The sequence below is a fragment of the Tarenaya hassleriana genome, unplaced genomic scaffold (assembly GCF_000463585.1).
Source record: "Tarenaya hassleriana unplaced genomic scaffold, ASM46358v1 Cleome22, whole genome shotgun sequence".
Classification (NCBI taxonomy): domain Eukaryota; kingdom Viridiplantae; phylum Streptophyta; class Magnoliopsida; order Brassicales; family Cleomaceae; genus Tarenaya; species Tarenaya hassleriana.
The window spans coordinates 1,663,902-1,687,989 of record NW_010965541.1 but is presented as its reverse complement, the minus strand read 5'-3'; the positions used below and the strand labels follow the sequence as shown (position 1 = coordinate 1,687,989).

Sequence of the window (24,088 nt, the reverse complement as noted above, 5' to 3'; positions counted from 1 at the left end):
AAAAAGTGTTGAAGAGCGAGTCGTGTCTGTCTGATAGTTCTCGACTCGTACGAAGATGATACAAAACCTTCAGAACTCATCATTACCGATGAATAATAAAAATACATTATATTGAAAAACGTTTGAGAAATTAAAAATGTTGGATCGCATAATACATTTTTCACTTGCAATATATATATATATATATGTATATATATATATTCACTACAAAATATTATTTTTATTCTCATGTGTTGTATCCTCAACAATCATCATCTGTCTATTTCATGTCAAAATGATGGCGAAATCATAAACCTATATCCCAAAACCTAATTAGGCTTATAGCTGATTATATATATACTTATAATTTTGTCGTAGAATATATATTATACACATTAACACAATTACTCTAGAAACAGAACATATATATACAGAAGAGAGGGAGAATACTGTATGCTATGCATGCATTTGATTATCTATTTATATTTCTCACATTCTCATGTGATTTGATCAATTAAATTAATATTAATGGCTTTATAAAAGAAATATATTAAAAACTCGTTACGGCTAATTATAACCATATTTGGGAGGCTATAGTATTATTATTATCATCGGACTAAACATACGTATCTATTTTTCCTTCAATTTTAGAAGAAACAAAAATCAAAATAGCGAATAACTTTTACGGTGAATTTAGAACAACGATTACACAAAAGAAAAAGGAGTTTAAAAAAAAATTACACAAATGTACCGTGACTAGCAAAATTCTTGTAATTTACATCACGAGCTATAAAGACCATTGATAGTTATACTTGATTTCCATTTATAAGGGCATTATTAATAACGTTATTTTTCATGCCCTCAATTTCCATCCACTGCCCCGCTATGTCGCCGGCGATCTTGACGGCGTCAGATGACGTTCCCAGCATCCCTCTCCTCGTGAAACCAACGGCGTACAATCCGTTATCTCCTTTCCATCCGTTGGGAAACGGCGTCTTTGGCATTCCTTCCTCCGTGAAAAAGTCACTCCCCTGCAATGGCAACGCAAATGCAAAAGATTATTATTATTATTATTATTATTATTATTATTATTATTATTATTATTATTATTATTATTATTGTTGTTGTTGTTATTATTAGAGATAGAAAGCGAAACGACAGATGAATTTCTGTACATATATATATATAACAAAAGAGGGTATTAATAATGTTATATAATCAATTGTATAAAATAAATCATAATAATTAATTAAATTATTAGGGGGGAGAAAGCGAAACAACAGAAGAATTTCTATATAATGGAAGAAGCCAAAACTGTGGCCTCAGAGGTTTTATTCCATTTTGCATGGAGAAAAGAGGAGTTTTGGACTTTTTCTCATCTTCCTTGCATGTATGTAGTGTCCTAATCATAGAAAGTGATGGATGATTCTCAATAATATATATATATATATATATATATATATATATATATAACACTCAACATATACTAATTATTTTATAATTTCAATAATTATATAAATAAATACGTCATCGGCATCGTCATATATAATATATACCTTGAGCCAGTTGGGCACATTGCTCTTATACCCCGTCGCCAATATTATTGAATCGAATTTCATATATTTTCCATCCAAAAACTTCGTTCCATTTTTTGTGATCTCCTTCACCCCTTGCATCACCTGAAAAAAAAAACAGCAAGACACCTGTTTTAGGACACAAAAATATATATATAAAAATTCAAATATTCACTCCAACTCTATTAAAATAACCTAAAATTGCTAAATATCAGTTTGCCATCAAGATCAACATGTTAAAAGGGCCAAGAAAATCATTAGAAGCAATGATTATTTAATGACAGCAATTCATAAGAAAACGTTACAAGAAATTTTTATGTGGTGTATTGGATATATATATATATATATAATAAATCGTATAATATAAAGATACAAAGCCAAGTACCCTAATTTTTCCGGATTTGATCAAAGATATGGCACCGACGTCGAGGACCGGGGTTTTTCCGGTGACGTTCTTGAGCTGAATAGGTCCGGTTTTCGGCCGCCGGAGGCCGAATTTATCGGTATTTCCCAGAGTGAGATTAGCGAGAAGCACTAATAAGCTGTCCACAAGCTTTAGAGGGAACCATTTGAGAAGCGTCATTGCTATCCCGAACGTCGACACTCCAAAAAACTCTCTCGGTAACACATGTACCTGCGCCGAGGAGAAATCGAATATTTCAAATCACAATTAAAAAGCGTTTTATTTAATATTAAAATGGCATACTAATAATAAAGCATAAATAATGATAATAATTAAAAACGTGACTCACAGTGTTCCTAACGACCATATGAGGCAGAGCGTTGTGGCTTGAGAGATCCAAGCATACTTCCATACCGGAATTCCCACTCCCAATCACCAAAACCCTCTGGTATGCGAACTCTAAACCGGACTTATACACACTCGTGTGAACCACCGGCCCGGTAAACTTCTCCAAACCGGGTATATCCGGAACCACCGGGTCGGCGTTTTCCCCTGTTGCCACGACAAGCCATCTCGACGTGTATTCTCCGTCTTGCGTCGTCACCCTCCATAACCGAGAACCGGTATCGAATTCGGCTTTCTCGACCGTTTGGTTAAATTTCGGGTTTATACCGAACCGGGCGGCGTAGGATTCAACGTAGGAGATGAATTGATGCTTGGAGGGGTATTTCGGGAAGTTTTGGGGGAAACCCATCAGTGGAAGCTCGCAGAAGTGTTTCGGGAGATGGAGCTTGAGTCGGCTATAGGTCCGGTTCTGCCATAGAGAAGCTATGCAATTAGATTTCTCGAGGATAAGCGATGGTATACCCCGGTTTGACAAACAGGCCGCGACGGCTAAACCGGAAGGGCCCGCCCCGACGATGATCGGACCGCGAACGAAGGTTACGTCTTGTGATTGTTTATCCACGACGCTGAGAGAACCCATGTCGGAAAATCAAGGAAAAAAAACAGAGTAGCGAGTAAAAAAAGCTGCTAGCTTTATCAGTACAAGCCTAAGAGGCTCTGTCTTAGGGTCTCTTCTTGATTGTTTTTCTCGGGAAAATCCAAACAAAACGAAGTGGGAAACTTAAAACAGATTGGAAAACGAGAGAGAGAGTGGGTTTAAATGAAAAACAGAGTGTCTGAGACTCTGAGTGTGTGTAACTGAGAGAGAAATGAGTTTTAATGCAACAGAGAGAGAGAGAGAGAGAGAGAGAGAGAGAGAGAGAGAGAGAGAGAGAGAGAGAGAGAGAGAGAGAGAGAGGAGGCGTGAGAGAAAAGGAAAGGATTTTGGGATCGTGTTTTTCAATGCTAAGTGTTGATTACTGGGTTGTTCATCTTCTTCGTGTTCCTGTTGTGTGGAGACTGGAGAGAGAGAGAGAGAGAGAGATTGAGTGTAATGGCTTAGATAGCGTAGGAGCAGGCCAAAGGGAGAAGAATGGCGCAGGTATTAAATATGCCTCTGGAAAATCTTCGGCAAAGATTCTTCTATTATTAGTCAAACTTTTAGTTTTAAAACATCAATAGATTGGTTCCAAATTGAGGTGTATCCCTCCTCCCTGAAAAAAAAAAAGATAATAATTATACGAATTCATTTAATATATCACAAATTCATTACCTAAATCTCTATAACTTAAATCATTTCAATTTAGTAATTTTCCTCAAATACTCACATATTTAATGTGTTCACACATTATATAAATATAAAATGTGTGTGAACACATTATATATATGCATATATAGCTAATGCTGTGATAAACAGGAAAAGGTATCAGATTGTTTTGTGAATTTATTTGATAATTTTGATAGATATAATGAACCATTAGGTTTTTTAACAACAACAACAACAAAACAAAACAAATAATAATAATAATAATAATAATAATAATAATAATAATAATAATAATAATAATAATAATAATAATAATAATAATAATAATAATAATAATAATAATAATAATAATAATAATAATAATAAAGTAAACAATGCACGAAGTCTCCGACTCTATTTAATGGCCGGCGAAGAAAAGACCGAAGTTATTGGGTATATATATTTAATATGGATGGTATTACCGAAGATTAATCATAGACAATTGTTTAATGATGTTTGGTGGATCAAATATCTTGTGGTATATATCATTTGTGCTTTTTATAGCGCGGATGAAATTGCAAACCGTGTTCGGCATTTGCATTTATAATTTTCAATGTAAAACTTGATATTTTTACCTAAATAAATTATAAAATGAATTTTTAAAACCTACAAAATATTTATAAATACTCTATATCATCCTTTTTGTTGATATTTATGTCATTGTTTAAAATATCCAAAAAGTCAAAAATAGGCTTTAAATAATCTCAACATATCCATTCAAAAATATTACGGATTAATATTAGTAATACCATATAAAACCAATAAAAATTTCAATGCAATATTGTTTGGAAATAGATAAATTTGCTTTGAAAACAAGATTTCCAAACAAATGTGACACAGAATTGTGCTTTGAAAATTCGGATATTTTTAAAATAGCATTAGAAATATAAAACAACTGTGATGCAAATTTGCATTTTATACTAATGATGCATATTTCAACACAAATTAGTATTCGTAAAGTTAATGCTACCCCAACATAAATACTCATTAGTATTTGTAATGAAATTCCAAATAGAAATTTTCAGAGAAAATTATAATGCAATATATAATCATTAACTATAGAATTAGTAGCTATAATTTGGGTTAAATTTGCAATGGAAGTTTTAACTAAGTGCATGAACAATTTTGTGGCTTTTTTTTTTAAATTTAAATTGTGTTATAATTTGCATATTTCCCATAAAACTTCTAAAAATGGTAACGCATTTTACATCTTCTATTGTAATTATATTATCATGTAATTTTCCAAAAGAACAGAATTCTATTCATATTTATATAATTAATTATATATATTTTGAACATAATTTTGATTTGATAATGATACATATACAATTTATACATAAACTAATATAAAACCAAACTAAAATGTTTCCCAATAATTTATATATAATAGAAATATATTTAGAATATCATCTAAAATCATAAAAATAAAAATAAAAGACGTGCAATTTATGAATATATGCAAAGCCTTACAAGACGATATAGCGATTTTTTTTAGTTTGATGAATATACAGATTCTAGTAATTAGTGAAAGATAGTAAACAGTACTAACCCTTTGAGATGGGAAAACAACAAAGATGAAATATTGAAATAAAAAAAATTTTGCACAATTACAAGTGATAAGGACACTAATTAAGCTTCCTAAATTTGTTTCTTTAATGATTGTATTTAAATTGACACTAATTGAAATGGGTCTAAAATCATAAAACAAGGATCGTTCGACGTCAAAAATTTGAAAATGATTGAAAATCAGTGGGGATGTACGCATTGACGGTTTAAAAAAAAACAAGAGAATAAAACCAAATAAAAGACAAATCAAGGGTTGCATTTGTTATTTTCATTAGCATGTATTACAAGAAAACACTATAATTCATTAAATAAGATCGAGAAAATAAAAGGAAAATTAAAGAGAAATAAAAAGAAATGATTATGGCTCAATTGGCATAAAATGATTAAAGTTTTTTATCTAATCCATATTCGAGTATCCATTTTTAGAGAGATAAGAGATATTCACATATTTTTTTCGGTTTTCTAAAAGATTTAAATGAAACAAAGTATTTGTGAAATTTCGGATTATAAACAAATAAATAAATGAAATGATTTGAGAAAACAAATCTAATAATTAGAGCATCGATGTCCAAAGCTGGGTTGACAATACGAGGACAGGGAAAACTCAAAGTGTAAGACTGTTGGTCAACGGGAAACAAGGGGATCTTGTGGGGGAGGAGGTCAATGGAAGGATCCTGTTTGGATACGGGATCTAACGAGTCCCGAGTTGAGATTATGTTATTCCAACACGGGATATTTCATGCGAGTTATTAGTCATATGAAGAACCAAGAAATCCGGTTGTGTGATTTTTTCATAACTTTTACGTTGTTGGAAACCAATATTAATATTTAGCTAATAACTGACTCATAAATTTATATAATCGAAACGAATTCAAATACTTCGACTATAAAATAAGGTTTAATTCGGAATTATAATCAAATAAACTCCGATTTTATACCACATATTGGATATATATCATGTGGCACCTCGATGAGTTTGCGATCAATATAATTGGAAACCCGATTATGATATAACTGTGGTAATATTTTATTTGGGCTCCTACCGAAAGTTTACAGAGGTGAAGGGGAAACGGATAATTAAAGTTGAAAAAAAAAATTAATGTAATTAAATGTCTAATGATATAATTAATGAAGATCTTTTGCTTTAACAAAGGTCTAAAAAAGGCCTTCTGACCTGTAGTTCCATCATTAGAATGTATAGAGGACTTAATAATTATCAAAGCATGATAAATTAAACCTTAAGCAAGAGGAAAAGCCTTATTAACCCCCCATTATGCTTTTCTTTTTCTAGAAATCCAATATATATGTATGTATATACACTAAAATACATACCATATATATATCATGAACTGAATATATTGTTTCGCTATATAATGAATTTATATTTGTCTACGCTAGAAATTATATATATACGGTGAATGGAGACAATCTCCCGCAAGGATTTAGAATATATATATATATATATATATATATATATATATTTGTTTTATTAAAATATCCGCCATATATCATATGATGCTATCGTTTATTTCTACCAACACATAAACTGAAAAAATGCGTGGATTTTTTTTTTTTATCGAAAATGGAACGGGTAATATTAATTATCATTTGGTGGGTGGATATTTGTGGTTTGAACATATGTTAATTAGTGGAAATATAATATTAGCATATTATTAGTGAAGCTTTCAACCAAATCCAAATGCTAATGAGCATGCATGCATGCGTTGTTAAATGTCAAACTAATGCCGCCGCCCTCCACTTCCTTAACTCTCCCCTAGTTTCCATTCAAAGCCTCTTTTTCCCCCCACAATGTTTCATGTGAAGTCATGATGTTTTATTCAGTTTCCTCGTAATTTCGGGTGCTCCAAATAATATATGTTTTGTCGATACGCATATATATACACTTAAATATCGACGACTATAGGGGAAGACCGTTGTAAGGAGTATGGTCAATATATCGAGAGAACGAGGGTTCGATTCTTTACTTGTTTACCTGTTGTCCATTAATTACGACTGATTTAATTACCTATGTATGTGTCATAGATTCGTATAAATGAGCGGCGGCTCAACAAACGTTTTTCTATTATGGACAAGTTTCAAATAAATATTACTCTCTCCATTTTCTAAATAGAGGTGGTTTGGAAATTTTTTTTTGTTATTTAATATGTGTCATTTTAAAAAAATCCAATTTTATTCTTAATTAAAAACATTAATGTAATATTAAAGTCACGTAATTTAATGAGGGTAAAGATGACTCTTTTTTTAATGTTTTCTTAAAATTATGGGATCTTTAATATTATAAATTCAGGTTAATTATGCCGCCCCGAGAGATGCGATGATAATTGCGATTTACCTACTCAAGATGCAGTTTTTCGAAGCTAATGTAATTAATAAAATAATTAGATGTATTAAGCATAATAGGTTTGAACACGTAACCTTCTCATTAACCTTAGCAAGGATATTTATACAAGTGTATTAGGGTTAACTATACTCCTGATAATTACATATATAACCCTATAAAGCATGGTGGTGGCAAAACCAATGATTAATGCATGTTAGACGTAATTGTTAATGACTTGTATTCGACCACATATCGTGGACAAAATCTCATCCTATACGAAAACCATATCCATATAATCATAGATTTATAATCGTGAATCGCATAGTTATCATTAATTTATAAATCGCCAATTTAACGTCTTCATGAAATATTAATTTTGAAATTCGACTATATATACGTCATTTATACACGAAACATGCGTCCGAATTGTAAAACATATATAAGCTATGTATGAGAATGATGTTTTCCATGAATCTTCTGAATAATTAATTGAGATTACCTTCAGTTTTTATCAAAATATATCTGTTAGAGGATTTTTTGTATTATTCATTTTTATCTTTTTATGTTCTTCAAGTCTCTTTTTTTTTTTTTTGTCAAAGTTCTTCAAGTCTCTTGCATATATTAATTATTTAGACTTTTATTATATATTTTTATGCGTAGTATTTATGTTATATAGAATACTATTTTATTGATTAATTATATTATTGATAAGGAGACACATTATTAGGTTGGCCGAAATAGTATCCCATGCTAATTTAAATTAGAATATACTTGTTAATTTCATGATTAACAATATTTAAATGATGAACATGCCATGCATAATGCATTTTACATCTCTAATAAAATACTCCACATGCATCTCTCACGCGCCTCATGATTAATTTTAGATTTACCTTTCTTAAACAATAAGCCTAAGGATATATATATATAGAATGAAATAATTCGTAGAAATTGCGTATAATTATAACGTTATCAATGTTATTGACTATGTTAAGAGCACGGCTAGATTTAAATACATAAAACCCGTTTGTGGTTATATGTGTTGTGTTCCCAAATTAAAAAAAAAAATGGGATATGGATCTCGTTGTCTCCAAATTTAAAAATATTTATTACAAAATACAATTATGTTTGTAAAAATATTGCCTGGTTTATATATTTTTCTATAAGATCCTGGGTTATATTTTACTACAATTGCAATAGTTTTTACATTTGATAAAATATTCATTTCCACGTAACAATAATATTAAAAATGGATTTGAATCCATACTTCTTGATAAATCAATACGACTACTGCTCAATGAATTAGCTCGAGTTCCCCATGGATATATATTATTAATTCTGGCAATATGAACGGTAATATGGACGGTAAATGTTGAGGATTTTGAATAGTGTGCGTATATATATAAGTTGTAATAAATAAAAAATATTAGTTTTTACAGTGGCGTGGGGGTAAAATACAGAGAATAGGAAAATGGTCCATGCATGGAGAGGGACGAGGAATATATATATAGGAGGGGGCATCTACGATCGATGTGTAAGGACCCGTGGGCCCCGCGGAGAGCGTCATCTTCCCATGTCTTCTTCTTCCTCTGCGATATCATCTGACTCACTGCCTTCGGAATTTCCCTGCCAGTCTCTTCAATTTATCCTTCAATTTGTCCCTCCTTTTAATTTATTTATTTTCTTAATTATATTTTATTCCATCCTTTGATCACATGCATGCGTGCATGCGCACATAACACTATTATTATTCAATCGTATACGTAACCATACGTTATATATATTTTAAAGGGGTAGACCGTTTAATTAGTGTCGTGTTTATAAAAGAAAAAAAAATGTGCAGTGTTCTCCCATATGAGCATTTGCGTCGAATCAACAAACACAAAACAATATATATATATATATATATATATATATATGTAGATATATATATGTATGTATATAATGCGTCAGCAAACGTGTGCAGATATGGAGTTACTCTTACAAGGGAATGATGTACATGTATATGAGATGCATATGTGCATGTGTTGTTTGCGTGTGAGATCGTAATCACGGGCATCTGTTTTGTTCAGAGAATCTGAACTCATCTTTTGTCCTTAGGGTTTTTGTTTAGGCTCTCTCCCCACTCTTCTTCTCTCGCAACAAGTGGAATGCATAATTCCAATATTATATATATAATATATATGTCATTCGCCTGTTTTTTTTTTCTATTTAAAATCTGCACATTATGTTGATAAATATTAATAAATTGCATATATGTATATAGCTAGATACATATGGGGTGTATATTATATTGCACTGTTTATCACACATGTGGAGTGGAGCTGTACATGGTATGCCGAAAACGGTGACCGTGACGCCACATGACGGGATTGCTGCCACTGCTGTGTGCCACGTGTCAGCTCGGGAGCGAATTGATGACGCGTGGTTTGACCCTTTGTTATGTTATTTTTTTTTAATACCTTGTTTCCCAACGATGTTAGCCAAATAAATAAACTAAGGGAAAATATTTCCTAACATGTGGCGAGGAGCAGTAATACAATACAGTCCATTTGTAATGGTCTGCTAACTATTCTTAAACATTGTGATATCTAGATTTCATGTTCCAAATTAATGAGATTGGAATTGTTAAAAAAAAAATTAAAATTAATGACAGCAGAAAGTTCGAGATCATGTTTGTAATTTATGGGTTGTCGAATTAAGTAATATTAAATTTGGTTAGTTTTGAAAGTAACTTTATAAGCAAGCGTTTGTAGTCCAACGGTTAGGATAATTGCCTTCCAAGCAATAGACCCGGGTTCGACTCCCGGCATTAAGCTTTTATATTTTTTAGATTTTATATAAAAATTCCGTCATTTCATGATATGTATGTTTATATGAAGTACAGACTATTCTTTACCGTGTATATACTATGCATATATTGAAAATTATTTATGTTGTTTATGTAGGCACAAGATAAGTCATAAACAGGTACAGGGAATCCCAACAACAGTATTACAATTTGGATTTAAACGACAAAAAAAAAAATGTCATTCACTTCTCATTCCAGGCATTGAAACACATCAAAGGCCCCCCGCCCCCCCCCAAAAAAAAATTCATATCACAATGCGCATTATTTATTAATAAAAACCAATATATATATATATATTCATTGAAATACAAGTACCAACCGCTGTTATTCGATTCGGTTCAGCTATTAGATTCACATCTCAGAACCTGTAATCCATGTGAAATTGAAAATACGATCCTCTCTGTTTGTGCCTGCTTAATAGTGCATGTGTATATATATATGTGTGTGTGAAGTATTAGAAAATAAATATACATACATATGTGTATAATGTACGTATAATAATTACATTACACAATGTCACTGAGATTCAATATTTCATCAAACAAGAGGAGCATTAGAGAAGAAGGGCATGCTTCTCTGCTTCAGGTCTTCTAAAACCTCACTACCTGTATCCTCTAATAAACCAAAACGCTTATCATCACCGTCATCAAGCTCATGAAACTGTTTGATGCGTCCAAGACGGCGTGAACGTAGAACTTGCTTGGAAACAACAGGCAGTCTTATCCTCTGATACTCCCCGAGGGCCGAGCTCAGATCCTCACGTCCCCGTTTCTCGAGGCATTTCCCCAGCACAAAAGCGTCGAGGATCGACATGTTCGTGCTTCTTAGACCGTGAGGGGTCGTGGGGTGAGCCGAGTCACCGACCAGTACGATGTTTTCCCAGACAATGTTCTCAAGAGGGTCGTGGTCGTATATAACGTTGAGAAAAGGGTCTTTTGTTTCCTTCATGAGTCTTGCCAGCTCGGGACGCCAGACCATGTCGGCTTCTTGATGCATCTTCTTGATCATTTCTTGGCTTACACTCATGGTAACGGACTTGCTCTGATATGAAGTAAGAGATTAGAAGAAGCATGTAACTCAGAGAGAGATAGATAGAGAGAGAGAGAGAGAGAGAGAGAGAGAGAGAGAGAGATACCTTCAGTTGGGGCTCTGGTTGGTTGACATACCAAATCCAATTGAGTTTGTTGTTCAGAAGCTCGTAAAGCACGCTGTGAGTCTTCGGTCCAAGATCAAAGTACAAGCATTTCCCAAGATCCGGATACGCTCGACGGATTCCTATGATCATTTCCGAGTTCTCATCCCCGGAGAAATCAAGAACACCCCTCCATGCACAATAACCAGAATACCTACAAACCAAAAACCTATATGAAATCCTGCAGGGGTGACAATTACTGACCTGACAACGAATCGAACCCAAACCAGGTCTACATAATCAAAGTTTCTTGGAAGGTTTAACGAACCCAGAATGTATTAAAGTCCATCGATATGATCCAGATATTTTTCAGTTCTTATCCAAGTCTGTAACAAATTAAACCGATTAGAGTGTCTCATCACAAACCTCAATTTAAGGTCAGGCAGGAAAGTTTTGCGGATTGAAGACAGACACCCATCTGCTGCAACGAGTAAATCTCCACGGATTTCAATGGTTTCTTGAGTTTCAAGAATCCGGGCCTTGACCTTGACGGAGGATTTATCTTGTGGAACAGTAAAAGACAGATACAGATGACCCCACAGGAAAACGCTTCGAGGCAATGCGTTATACAGAAGACTATGAATGTCTGTCCAGTAAGCTGCTCGGAAATTGAAGTTCTCGTCTCGTGTTAGTATCCGAGTCCCCTTCTTCCCATTGTCAGTTGTCTGATTCTATACATGCAACAAAGAAACAATATAAAGAAATCCAGATATCCATCCTGTCTTCTTTCATGTAACGTGAAGACGAAAGATATTGTTCTTCGGGTTTGAATATGGTAATCTCCTAAACATCGACGATGTTCAAATAGAGTTACACAAACGCAACATGAACTTGATCACCATATTTAAGTAATTGCCAAATGAAACGAGTTGAAATTAACCTGTTCTTGGATTTGAATTCATGGTCTAATCAAGGCTTGAGTTGAGTTCATTGAGAATGAAATCCAATCCGGATTTGATTTAGCCATAAATTTCCACATTGACCCTGAATTCAGTTGAACTCGCAATAAGTTGGAACGATTCCTATTTTTCCAAATTGTCTAATGAAATCAGCAACGTTTAAGCAATGAAGAGTGGAGCCGAACTCAGCTTTACTTTCTGTTTGTTTCCAGAGAAAATGGATTTCAGGGAGAATGATGAGATAGATACCTGGTCGATTGAGAGGGGCAAGGTGAAGTCGTCCAAGAGGTTAGGACGAGGAAGCCAGGTCCTGATGACTTGCCGAGACTGAAGGTCGAGTCCGAGGCCGGCGCCGGTGGGGCTCCGCGCCGGAGGTTCTGTGGATTTCTCCAAAACCAACACCTCCCATCCCGCTAACGTGAGCGCGTGCGCGCACGATAAGCCCGCTATGCTTCCTCCCACAATGATTGCTCTCCCCTTCTTCCCCATCTCTCTCCGATTTTTCTGCTTCACAATTTCTGAAGGGTAAAATTTCTCTGTTTGTTTGTATAAACCAGAGAGGAAAAAAATCTTCTTCATGGGTCTAAAATTAAATAAAAACTGTAGATTGAAAGCCCATCAGGCCCAATAGATCCAAAATGTTTATAGGGCTGAAATATATGGGCCTGTTGGGCCCGATAGATTTGTTCTTCCTTTGCGATTGCTTGCGACCGTCTCCAAGACGAGAGAAAGAAAACCACTGAAATTCCCAAATTTTCACAAGAACCCCCAATATTCTTCTGGTGTGTCCGTACGACGCTGAATCGGATCCTCTCTCACTCGGGCAAGCAGAAGAAGAGTTTTTGATTCTCCACGGAGGAGGAAGACAGAGATGGGGGCTGGGCGGGAAGTGAGCATATCGCTCGACGGTGTCAGGGACAAGAACCTGATGCAGCTCAAGAAGCTCAACACGGTTCTGTTCCCGGTTCGATACAACGACAAGTACTACGCCGACGCTCTCGTTTCTGGCGAATTCACCAAGCTTGGTTCGGTTCCTTACCTGGGTTTCTGTTTGATTTCCGTAGATTTTATGTTATTTCTGCTGTCGGTGGGATGAGAAATGATGTTCTTCCGTGGGCATTGGTGTTTGCGTGTTTTGAGCTTTAATGGGGACATGTCTCTGATCACTTGTTTTGTATTGTGTTCTCTGTTTGTGAGTAATGGAACATCAATGTCTTTTGTCTTAATGCTCATGTCGGTTGCTTGCATTGTGAACTGATATATATGATTTGGTTGGCGCGATTCATCCCAACTCGCCTACCAAGTCATATTTTCAAACGAGGAATGGATTTCCATATGGGTTTGTGAGATTCTGTGGTACTAGTTATTGGTGGTAGTTTCAGTTTCTTTGGTTCGCATTGCTGAAGGTTTTGCTGTTAGACACTACGGGTTGTCTTTGTGGCTTATATTCATCGGTATTTCTAGGTTTCCTGGCCTCTAAATTCATCACCCATGTCGTTTTTCCCCTAGCAGATAAAAATAAGATGAAACGAGTTTAATCAGTAATGTCGGTACAAGGTTTTGCTTCGCTATTTTTTATATGCTATGGTTGCGACTTCTCTTTCTTTCTCAGTGTTGATAACACATTAGTAGTTGCATCCATTGGGTAAGGTCTGTTTGGTTTTCATGCCTCTGATTCCATATTCAAACTTTTTCTGTTTGTGCTACATCAGTAATGGAGGCTTTGGACAGGAGGATGCCGGGATTTGAATTTCATTTCCATTTGAGTTAGATAAATTTTTTGCTTAACTATTGTGTTATCTTCTGAAGGGCCGACTTGGTTCAGCGGTAAAACCGTTTACCGTGGGGTCTGAGGTCGCGGGTTCGAATCCATCTCTCTACATTGAAATGTAGGGGTAAAGTGGCCTAGTATATTCCCTTCCCCAGCACCCCCAATAGATGGGGATACGAACTGGGCTGGTCCTTCCTTTCCTTATTGTTTTATCTTCTCATGTCTGTTCAGAATAGTTTGGTTGAAAAAATTCTGTAGTTTACGTGTCGGCCTCTACATAATTCATTGTATTTTATCGATCAATGTAGCTGCTGTATTGTACACCTTGTTCCCTTTTTTTTCTTTCAGTGAAAAGCCAAAAACTTTTATGCCAATCAAATTTCCCCTTTTTCTTAATATGCATATCAAGATGCACTGACCAGTTTGAACAATGTTTGGATGTTCGGCAATAGGTATATGCAGCAGGAAATGAAATATTTCATCCCTGACCGACTTCATTTGATTGTTTTCTCCAGTCGTGGAAAATAACGAATGCTCTTCCGTGTCCTGACCCTGGTTTTGCTTCCTTTTTTCAGCATATTACAGTGACATTTGTGTCGGAGCTATTGCCTGCCGGCTGGAGAGGAAAGAAGGCGGAGGCTTGTGTGTTTACATAATGACATTGGGTGTCCTCGCTCCATATCGCGGGCTTGGAGTTGGTGAGTGATATAACCTCTCTATCCTCTCTGCTATGTATGTTAAGACTTGATTCTGATAGAAACATCAATTATGTTGGACCCTATCTCGGTTCTGATTCAAACTCTAGTTTTACACTTCAGTTCTGACCCCCCTCAAGCTTTGTTGTTAATATTTATCTTTAAACTTGTTTTTACCAAGTTCTGGTCCTTACCGAGCACGATTTTCTTTAAACGTCGAGATAATTCAGTTCTCTTCTTCGAGTGAATCTCTGTTTTTTTTTTTTTTTGCAGGTTCGAGGCTTTTGAACCATGTTCTTGAACTGTGCTCGAAGCAAAACATCTCGGAGATATACTTGCACGTGCAGACAAACAACGAAGATGCAATCAAGTTCTACAAGAAATTCGGGTTTGAGATAAGGGATACCATTCGGAATTATTACATCAATATCGAGCCACCGGACTGCTATGTCGTCTCGAAGTCTCTCGACCAGCCTCAAGTGAAGAAATGATCAAAGATCCATCGATTCTACGATTTGGGGAAATCCAGTATTTGCTTTTGTTCTTCTCATTTTCTCTCTTGCATTGATCGGATTTCCCATGTTGAGGTCGGATTGCTGAGTTTTTTTGTTACATGTCCCAATGACCCAAAAATTTTCGTTTTTATTCGAAACCTGAACCCTCCGTTTCAAGTAGAAGATTTATAAATTTGTAGTCTACATTGCCACTACGCTGTTTGTGAACACAAGCAGCAACTTTGTTCTCTATAATAAGATGTTGAATTCTGAAGAACTCGGATGTTGCCCATGGAAGGTGATTGTTTAATTCCTAAGTGCACTGCGTGCCGTCTTTCTGCGCTTGCGTGCCGTCTTTCCAATACATTATAGAAAGCTGTGTAAATCTGAAATATGAAAACGGCATTTATGTTCAGGGTTTTCTGCTCATCGTGACGATGGCGTGGCGATGACAGAACTCCGACACACTGGTCAATGCACCCGTCACAAAACCGCACGCGTGAGGTGAGCCTCTCTGTCTCTCTCTCGCGATCGATCGATGCGGCGTTCACACTCCATCGTCCAACTCCTCCCCTTCGCCGCAATTTCCGATTCCTCCGCCGCCATATCCGCCTCCGTCGCCGCCATGTCCAATCGTCCTCCGGTAGTATTCGTATAGACCCTCTCACAAGCTCTCACTCTTGATTTAGGTTGCATTATTTCGATTGACAGAGGATTTGTTTGCTCTAATTGGAGCAGTACAGAGGGGGCTGGAGCCGAGGCCGAGGCCGGAGAACCTTCTCTGATCGTCCTCACAACGAAGCAGGAAGAGATCAAGTTGTGACTGGAGACTCGCATTTCCAGTCAGTGCACGATGTCAACCTAGGTATGCGGCACGGCGGCGGAGCTCAAGGCCACTCGAATCTCGATCACCGACCTTCGCTTCGTTCTCATCATTTCAATAACCATGGTCAACGCCCTCGGCAACCTCATCCGCCGCAACAGTTTCACCAGCTGCCGTTTGATCAGAACCTGGTTTCCCGGCCTCCGCTGCCGCGAAATCAGTGGCAACCGTTTCATCACCAGCCTTATGGTTCGCCGGAAAATAAAGGCCATGCTGCCTGGCCTCCGCCGCCGTTCTACTATCAAAACCAGGTTTTCCGGCCTCCTCTGCCGCGGCGTCATCAACCACGGTCGAAGCCTTCTGATTACCGAGAATGGGAATTCGCCAAAACGGCTCTGCCTTCTGGGTCCGGTAACTTTTGCATTAGAGTTTTAAACTTTTAAATGCATTCGTTTTTAGTTGGTAATACATTTGTACTTGTTTGATGACTTGATAAATTCTTTGTATTGCAGAAAAGTTCGTTGTTCTTTCTTATAATATCTTGGCTGATTACCTTGCAAATGATCACCGGGGAAAGCTTTACTTTCACATACCAAGGAATATGTTGGGCTGGGAATCCAGAAAGAGAAGAATTATCTTCGAGCTTGGCCTATGGTCTGCAGATATAATGTGCCTTCAGGTTGTTGCTTTTGCTGATTGTCTGTGTAAATCGTCTGAATTTGCCAAAGTTTTACAAGTTTTGCATTCTTGGTTGCTCGTGGATTTCAGTGCTTGCTCTCATCGAGGATGGAATACTTATTTTCTGCGTAAGCAATAATCTTTAGTGTAATATGCATATCATGGTTGTGGTCGTTTGCATGTTTCAGGAAGTTGACAGATTTCAGGACCTAGAGGAGGAGATGAAACTCCGAGGGTATAGCAGCATTTGGAAGGTATTATATACATACATATTAGGATTTCTTGAAATATTTTTTTGGGTTTGATCTTTATTAAATAGCTTGCCACCATGCAATAGTGATTCTTTCTTCAGCTGGTAAAATCTTTGTAGTTTGAACATGTTTTTTTTATTTGTATTGCCCCTTGATTCTCTCAGAGTAAAGATCAACTGATATATGTCAAGAATGTAAAAATAACAAGGTTCAATTAATGGTGCTAACTGATTGCTTAAATTGTAGATGCGGACTGGCAATGCTATTGACGGCTGTGCAATGTTTTGGCGATCAAATAGGTTTGGTATTTTTGTTTGGTCTTCTTTATGAGGTTCAGTTTGGTATCTCATGTGGAATCTCATTGATATTTCCTTTTTAGATTCAAGTTGGTTCATGAGGAAAGCATCCAGTTCAATAAGCTTGGTCTCCGGGACAATGTTGCTCAGATATGCGTGCTTGAGGTAATATAAATGTCTGATTTGAGAATTACGTATCTACGTGTCAGATTAGTTGTGCTTTCCTTCTTTTCTTTTTTTCGTTGTTTTGTTTTTTGTAATTTCATCGTTTTTTTTCTGATCAGTTGTTGAATTCACGTACAAGCAAGAATGGGGTCACTGCATCAGAAAGGTAACCTAATATTATCTACAAATGTTTGTGGGGAGACATTATGGTTGCATAGTTTTGTGACCCGATGTTCCCTGTTGAACAGGAAATGTGGTTTATGTGGTCTCGTCTTTAGTGGTATTATTGATGGAATATATTGTATGGGACTGTATGAAGTGATATGGTTTTCTATATGTGCAGCTCTGCTGGTTCCCACAGAGTTGTGGTATGTAATATTCATGTGCTTTACAATCCTAAGAGAGGAGAAATTAAACTTGGCCAGGTAACTTCCATTACTTGTTGTACACTAGTTTAGTGAATCTTTACGCTAGTTTATTCCTTGTTTTGCTATCATAGCTGATAAAAGTCGATTGGAAGTTTCTATTGGTTGTGTTGAGCCGAATTCATGGGGCATGGCACTTCTATCTGATGGAAGTAATTTTGTTCTTTTGTTCAATTGCGTTTATGTGGCTATTGATAGTCCGTTATGATTTTACTTTCCCTGCTCTACAGGTCAGAACACTCTTGGAGAGAGCTCACGCGGTTTCCAAACTCTGGGATAATGCTTCTGTTGTTTTGTGTGGAGATTTCAATTGCACCCCTAAGGTTCTCCATTTGCATCTTTAGCTCCAGCTTTCTACTGTTCAGTTTCACCACTATCTGTACTAAAAATGTGATTGAACACATGGGTAATATTGTTCTTTATCTTTGTGCAGAGTCCGTTGTACAACTTTATTTTGGAGCAGAAGGTAAAGCTTTAGCACCTAGGTGTATCTTTGATCCGTATGAGACAACTACACGTATATGGCTCAGGTTGCATTATGATGTCTTTACAGTTGGATTTGTCTGCACTGGCAAGAGACAAAGTCTCTGGACAAGATTCTGCTATTATTCGTCCATCAAGGCCAGAAAATCTTTATCTGAGGTAATTATGAGCTGTTAATTTTGGAACATCACGTAAACTTTGGAGCTTTGTTCTGTAATTCTATATTATCGTGATGATTGACAAGCTTGCCCAGTGTTCCAGGTATCCGGCTACGATAAAATCTCCACAAGTTGAACTCCAGTCATTGGATTCAGTTTCGGATGCCCAGACTGTCAGCAACAAGGAGGGTGAAAAGGCTCCTCCCGGAAGCACATCTGAACTTCATTGTGCTGAAAAGATTCTTGTCAACTCCCAAGCATTTGCTGATTCAGACCAGGTATCACCAGGTGAAGAACTTGGGTCAGATGGTACCACAGAAAGTAAAAATAGAGAATCCGACGGCAATGGAGAGCCCTTTGTGGCCGAAGATCTGTCTTCAACATGCAAATCAGACCCAGACTTTCTACATGCTTCTGACACTGAAACGTTTTCAAAAGAGGAATTCTCAGAAACTTCTTTTGCTTCTGCTACTGGAGAGTCTCCCCCGGAAATGTTTGCCAAGGATGAGAATATCTTGTCAGTTGTGTCTGTCGAGGTTGATGCTTTGTTGGGGGTGAAACTAGGGGACTTAGATTTGAACAAACCGGATGAAACTCTGAGAGAAAGTGAGGGTTTAGGAGAAGATCGTGACGTCTTTTTGGCCGAACTGCACAACAATGACTCGGGTCACAGTCTTGATGTTCTGAGTGAATTGTCACCTGAATTGGAATCTGAAACTTTCAAGGAGGAGAAAATTCCGTATGATTCATCCTCATGGACTCCAATGGAGATAGCAGCAGCAACAGGTGACCAGGAAAGAACAGCAATTGAACACCCCTTACATCTAACCAGCACTTACACAGAAGTAGAGGTATTACTATTCTTTTTCCCCTCAGGCTTCAATCAATTTCTGTCTCCTGGTAAGGGAATTACTTTAAAAGCTGTTGAAAATGTTGCTTAGGGCAAGACAAACACAAGAGACAAAAATGGAGAGCCTGAAGTGACCAGTTACAACAGATGTTTCATGGGGACAGTCGATTATATATGGTGAGCGTTCTAACCAAAAACACTAGTTTTTTTTTTGCTCATGTGTTTTCGTAATCATGGCTGTAAGAGGAGAAAAAAAACATATCTGAGAACCCCGAGATGATGAACCGAATCACTGAAATGATCTTTTTCTTTTGCCTGTATGTCCATTGATGGTCTCATAAAGGATTTGTTGGATGTAACTAATGGGAAAATGCCTTTGGACCTTCGAGAAACCCTTCCACATTGAAAAACATAAACCAAAATCGGAATATGGCTGTGTTTTCCGGCCACCACTACTTCGATTTCCAACACCATAAAACAAGTTCCTGCACCATTTTTGGTTTGATTGTATGGAAACCTTTTAGCTTCTGGACAGTTTCCCGCTCTTGCTGATGACTTAACAAGTTCCATAAAATTGTCGTATTGCATTTGCATGTATATATATAGGGTGACTTGTATTGAGAATTTCTGTATCTTTTGTTTCAAATTTGGTGTAGGCGTTCCCAGGGCCTGGAAACAGTTCGAGTGCTTGCTCCGATGCCGAAACAAGCCATGCAGTGGACGCCCGGCTTCCCGACCCCGGTACAGTTTTTTCCTCCTGCTCCAAGTCCTAGAATCCGAACTTTAGCTTCGTCATTTTGTGTGTCATACATAGATAGAGCTGATATTTTACTGGTTGTATCAGAAATGGGGGAGCGATCACGTGGCCCTTGTTTCCGAGCTCGCTTTCACCGAGGAATCAGTCTAATCCCGGCGATGACCCTTTGAGTAATTTTATCCGGTGTCTATGGGAAGAAGAACTGGATTTGTTCGACCTGTTTTTTTTTTCCCTCATTTTTTTAAAAACAATTATTTATTTTCTGTCTGCATGTTTTTCTTTAGGTATTTTTATTCACGCGAATAAAATAAACAACCCGAATAATATATATATATATATATATATGTGTATATATATCCAGAGTTCTTGCTAAATAATTCAAAAGAGTTATTTCGTCTCCGCCCGAATAATGCCATTGAAGCAAGTCCCAGTTCCTCTCTTTTGTTCTGACCATCACGAAAGGCGAGGGACATGAGATCCAAATAATTCGTAGAGAAATGTGGATTAGCTTTGACAATTTGTAATGAAATCAATAGTTCGAATGAGTGAAATGCGATGTCGATAGATAGCACAATATATATTAGACATGAAATGGATTGAATCCTCTTGGCTGTTTCGATGGTCCCTTTTACTGTTACTTACACATACGATTGCGTTGTAACAAAGCTTTGATTGAGCTATTTAACAAACTCCACAGCGAAACCAGTCCATTCAAACCAAACATTATAGGCATTTATATAATTACATATCTTTTACCATCATAAAACCAACTCGAGTCTGCAAGGTATTCATCATTCATGTGAACATTTTTTTTTTGCATAGGCCTCGTGACTATAAGAAATAAGTCGATGCGGAATAATCTTCGTTAATCTATATTTTATCATTCTGGTCACCGGTGATGGCGAAAGAATGACCGTCGGTGCAAAAAAAAGCATGGAACAGGAGTCGTTCCTAGGCTTGAGACGAATTAAACGCACCAGAATAAGAAGGATCCGAGAGATTTATAGGTATGAAGTTTAAGATAATTTAAAGGAATTGATACTAATAAGATGCATCTATCTTTTCTATTATGTATCCCGAAAGAATTCCAAATCATGTTAAAAGATCTCATGTTGAACAATGTGAACAGTTTAAACGTTCGTAATATTCGTAAGACGCTACATATATGATATATATTCACATGTTAGTTCGAGTGTCGAATGTCATATAATTGTATTTTGGAAAATATCGTAGATGGAAGAACTAACTCCTACTAATATCGTGTTTGTATAAAACGATATGCGACATTCCCATGTTAGAAATCACAATCCCACGAGGGCCTAAACCATTAATGAGAGACTTAAACCCTTCATATTAAAATCGGCGACAAGACTGCCAGCTAATGTTTTACTTATTGATTGCATCTTTTGCTTCAGCCATTTTAACAACCTTTTGATTCTAAATCTCTAACTTCATGATTATATGATGTTTGATGTAATGGAAAGTTATTCAGATTAGACAACATGGTGAAACATGTCGGATATATATCACATAAGTGAGGAAAAAAAAAACATTTGAAAGTTGATGTGTGACTGATTGGCCACGTTTACGAAATCTGATCATATCTCAAACGCGGAAAATCTCGAATTCCGGATTTCGGTTTATGGGTGAGATGTTTTGCTAAGTTGAACCGGATCTAACCAAATTGGTTAGAACTATGACTTAACCAAGTAGTTTATGTGTTGGTTAGGAATTACTCCGGTTTTTCTTTATATGTGGCTATTTCAGATTTCGGTTCGGTTAGATTATAATCGGTTTAGTTAATTCAGTTATAAAAAACTATAATTATTCGATTTTTATATTAACTTTATATCGGTTTGGTTTGCATTTTATTTTTTATTTATAGATTTTTTAACAAAGAAAATTTTATTTTTTTCTAGTTATTTTTTTATTCGATTCAATTCGAATTCGATTTTTTCAGATTTAGAAAAATTTTAACCGTTCGATTTTTATATTATATTTTATTTGATTATATTTCTATTTTATTCAATTCAATTTGGTTCGTATATTCAATCAGTAACTAAAATTACTACCCTATTTTAAATGTAGCAATAAATATATATTTTGTTTTCCTGGGTGATAATATTAAACAGAGAAACTATATATTTTTTTGTACAAACATTACCGAACCAAAGATAGTTAAGATCGACCCCGTTTCCCGTTACCACTGACACACGTGTCGCGTGATTGAGACCTTGGACGGGTGTAAGTCGCATGTGGTGGGGGGGATGACGAGGGACCGTTGGATTTAAACGTAGGCCACGTCAAACGTCGATCCGCCGTTAAATCTGTAACGGAACATATCCTTTTCTCCGTCAGCCTCACCGTTTCATGAAATTAAGGACTGCAAGCCTTTTTCTGGTGCAAAAGACAATAACGCATAATTTATTTTTATTATTGTATCCTTTTTTTTAAAACTAGATTCATTATATTTGTTGTCGTTTTCTCCTTATATTTCAATGGTGTGAGATCAGTTCTCTTTTGGAATTTATCATAAGGTGTTGCGAGAAACGTGGCCTTCTGCTGCATCTATTAAAATTCATTATTTTAATTTTTTTGTATGGATCTTTTAAAATTGAAATAATAAAAAAATATATATATACAATGGGTTTTGTCTGTATTTGGTTTTACATGTAAGTCGGCCCAATGGGCCCGTGGTGGAGTAAAAGGAGTGTATATAGAGGAGGAGACAGAGCCACGATCATGCCTTTATTACCTCTCTCTCTCATCTTCCCATTTTTCGGCCCCCACCCACGTTTCCCCTCTCTCTCTACCGTCTCTTGTCTCTTTTGTAATTAAAAATTATCATAGTAATTGGTTAAATAACACCATTTTGAGATATTATAAATATTGTTTTAGGCCCACTTTATATAAATATCATTTCGCATAATCATCTTTGATTTTGGAGAGAAGTCGGTCGCATGATTTGATTTCGAAGGGTTGGTGTAATTACCACGTAATGATTCGCGATTTAGTTTGATGTTGACAAGTGCAAAACCAACGTGCATGTGTCCGGAAAATAAATAAAAAAAGAATTTTTTTTTAAAAAAATGATCGTGCATGTGGGGGTGTTGTCTCTCTCCCTTTTCCTTGCGGTCAAACGGAAAATAATTAAATTAAAAAGCTTATATTAGTATCCATTATCTATCAAGTATAACTAAAAACAAAATATGATTTGCTTATTAACTCAGACGGTCGTCGTAAAATATTTTACGGCCATAATTGTTCAATATTGATGTGTAATGCACATGCATACACAAACATATGACATTGGTGTTATAAGGGCATTGATAAGATTGTAGTTCGAATCTTATCCACTGTATGCTTGCGACCAAATTTTATCATCGTTTTCGTCGTATTGTGTGTATATAATGAATGTATCAATATAAGCATATGTCATGATTTTGTCTGATGTATTTCATCCTTGTTTGGGGGTTTAAGGGATGAGAACAAAGACGTAATCCAGAGGGTTTTTCCTGTGACCGACATAGGGAAATGTACATACGCTAAGATTCGGTGGCATGTTATTATTATTATTATTATTATTTCATATATCAAACTTTATTTTATAAAATTAAAAAAACCCCACGAGAGACAAATCAATTAGAAGTGACGGGGAACAGTTTATGCATAGAACACAATCCCCCCCCCCCCTGATATAATTGCACGGGCCACTGTTCCAAATGTCCACAATGCCCTTCCTTTGTG

At 36.1% G+C, this 24,088-nt stretch overlaps 4 protein-coding genes across 5 annotated transcripts; 2 read left to right on the top strand and 2 right to left on the bottom strand.

Moving 5' to 3' along the window:
• Positions 1 to 665: 665 nt before the first annotated feature.
• LOC104815035 (probable indole-3-pyruvate monooxygenase YUCCA4) lies at positions 666 to 3,379 on the bottom strand. Its single transcript, XM_010543323.2, has 4 exons — positions 2,306 to 3,379; positions 1,939 to 2,187; positions 1,536 to 1,658; positions 666 to 1,010 (listed from the first exon to the last, which is right to left on the bottom strand). Exons 1-4 carry the CDS (start codon positions 2,939 to 2,941, stop codon positions 786 to 788), a joined length of 1,233 nt encoding a protein of 410 aa, XP_010541625.1. The 5' UTR covers positions 2,942 to 3,379; the 3' UTR covers positions 666 to 785.
• A 7,460-nt stretch (positions 3,380 to 10,839) lies between these two features.
• LOC104815034 (3-hydroxybenzoate 6-hydroxylase 2) lies at positions 10,840 to 13,020 on the bottom strand. The gene is made up of 4 exons (XM_010543322.1): positions 12,745 to 13,020; positions 11,963 to 12,267; positions 11,540 to 11,750; positions 10,840 to 11,445 (listed from the first exon to the last, which is right to left on the bottom strand). The coding sequence occupies exons 1-4, from the start codon at positions 12,982 to 12,984 to the stop codon at positions 10,942 to 10,944; spliced, it is 1,260 nt and encodes a 419-aa protein (XP_010541624.1). The 5' UTR covers positions 12,985 to 13,020; the 3' UTR covers positions 10,840 to 10,941.
• Positions 13,021 to 13,231: 211 nt separating this feature from the next.
• LOC104815033 (N-alpha-acetyltransferase 50) lies at positions 13,232 to 15,667 on the top strand. The gene is made up of 3 exons (XM_010543321.1): positions 13,232 to 13,520; positions 14,842 to 14,964; positions 15,235 to 15,667. The coding sequence occupies exons 1-3, from the start codon at positions 13,367 to 13,369 to the stop codon at positions 15,450 to 15,452; spliced, it is 495 nt and encodes a 164-aa protein (XP_010541623.1). The 5' UTR covers positions 13,232 to 13,366; the 3' UTR covers positions 15,453 to 15,667.
• Positions 15,668 to 15,888: 221 nt separating this feature from the next.
• On the top strand, positions 15,889 to 20,691 carry LOC104815032 (carbon catabolite repressor protein 4 homolog 6). 2 transcript variants are annotated; one of them, XM_010543319.2, is made up of 15 exons: positions 15,889 to 16,098; positions 16,194 to 16,689; positions 16,791 to 16,957; positions 17,145 to 17,210; positions 17,454 to 17,506; positions 17,587 to 17,668; positions 17,788 to 17,834; positions 18,012 to 18,093; positions 18,324 to 18,416; positions 18,527 to 18,559; positions 18,647 to 18,735; positions 18,838 to 19,585; positions 19,676 to 19,761; positions 20,241 to 20,325; positions 20,429 to 20,691. In XM_010543319.2, the coding sequence occupies exons 1-15, from the start codon at positions 15,994 to 15,996 to the stop codon at positions 20,489 to 20,491; spliced, it is 2,295 nt and encodes a 764-aa protein (XP_010541621.1). In that variant the 5' UTR covers positions 15,889 to 15,993; the 3' UTR covers positions 20,492 to 20,691. The 2 variants fall into 2 exon arrangements, with proteins under 2 accessions (XP_010541621.1, XP_010541622.1); XM_010543320.2 differs by lacking the exon at positions 15,889 to 16,098 and having other exon boundaries at positions 16,307 to 16,684.
• Positions 20,692 to 24,088: the final 3,397 nt, after the last annotated feature.

Coding starts and splice junctions, on each gene's coding strand:
- LOC104815035 (XM_010543323.2), bottom strand. CDS start 2,941: ATGGGTTCTCTCAGCGTCGTGGATAAACAATCACAAGACGTAACCTTC. Junction 2,188..2,305: donor ATATGGTCGTTAGGAACACT/GTGAGTCACGTT, acceptor TCCTCGGCGCAG/GTACATGTGTTACCGAGAGA. Junction 1,659..1,938: donor TCAAATCCGGAAAAATTAGG/GTACTTGGCTTT, acceptor TTTTTTTTTCAG/GTGATGCAAGGGGTGAAGGA.
- LOC104815034 (XM_010543322.1), bottom strand. CDS start 12,984: ATGGGGAAGAAGGGGAGAGCAATCATTGTGGGAGGAAGCATAGCGGGC. Junction 12,268..12,744: donor TGCCCCTCTCAATCGACCAG/GTATCTATCTCA, acceptor TTGCATGTATAG/AATCAGACAACTGACAATGG. Junction 11,446..11,539: donor AACCAGAGCCCCAACTGAAG/GTATCTCTCTCT, acceptor ACTTCATATCAG/AGCAAGTCCGTTACCATGAG.
- LOC104815033 (XM_010543321.1), top strand. CDS start 13,367: ATGGGGGCTGGGCGGGAAGTGAGCATATCGCTCGACGGTGTCAGGGAC. Junction 13,521..14,841: donor TGGCGAATTCACCAAGCTTG/GTTCGGTTCCTT, acceptor TCCTTTTTTCAG/CATATTACAGTGACATTTGT. Junction 14,965..15,234: donor ATATCGCGGGCTTGGAGTTG/GTGAGTGATATA, acceptor TTTTTTTTGCAG/GTTCGAGGCTTTTGAACCAT.
- LOC104815032 (XM_010543319.2), top strand. CDS start 15,994: ATGCGGCGTTCACACTCCATCGTCCAACTCCTCCCCTTCGCCGCAATT. Junction 16,690..16,790: donor GGCTCTGCCTTCTGGGTCCG/GTAACTTTTGCA, acceptor TTTGTATTGCAG/AAAAGTTCGTTGTTCTTTCT. Junction 18,417..18,526: donor ATTTCAATTGCACCCCTAAG/GTTCTCCATTTG, acceptor ATCTTTGTGCAG/AGTCCGTTGTACAACTTTAT.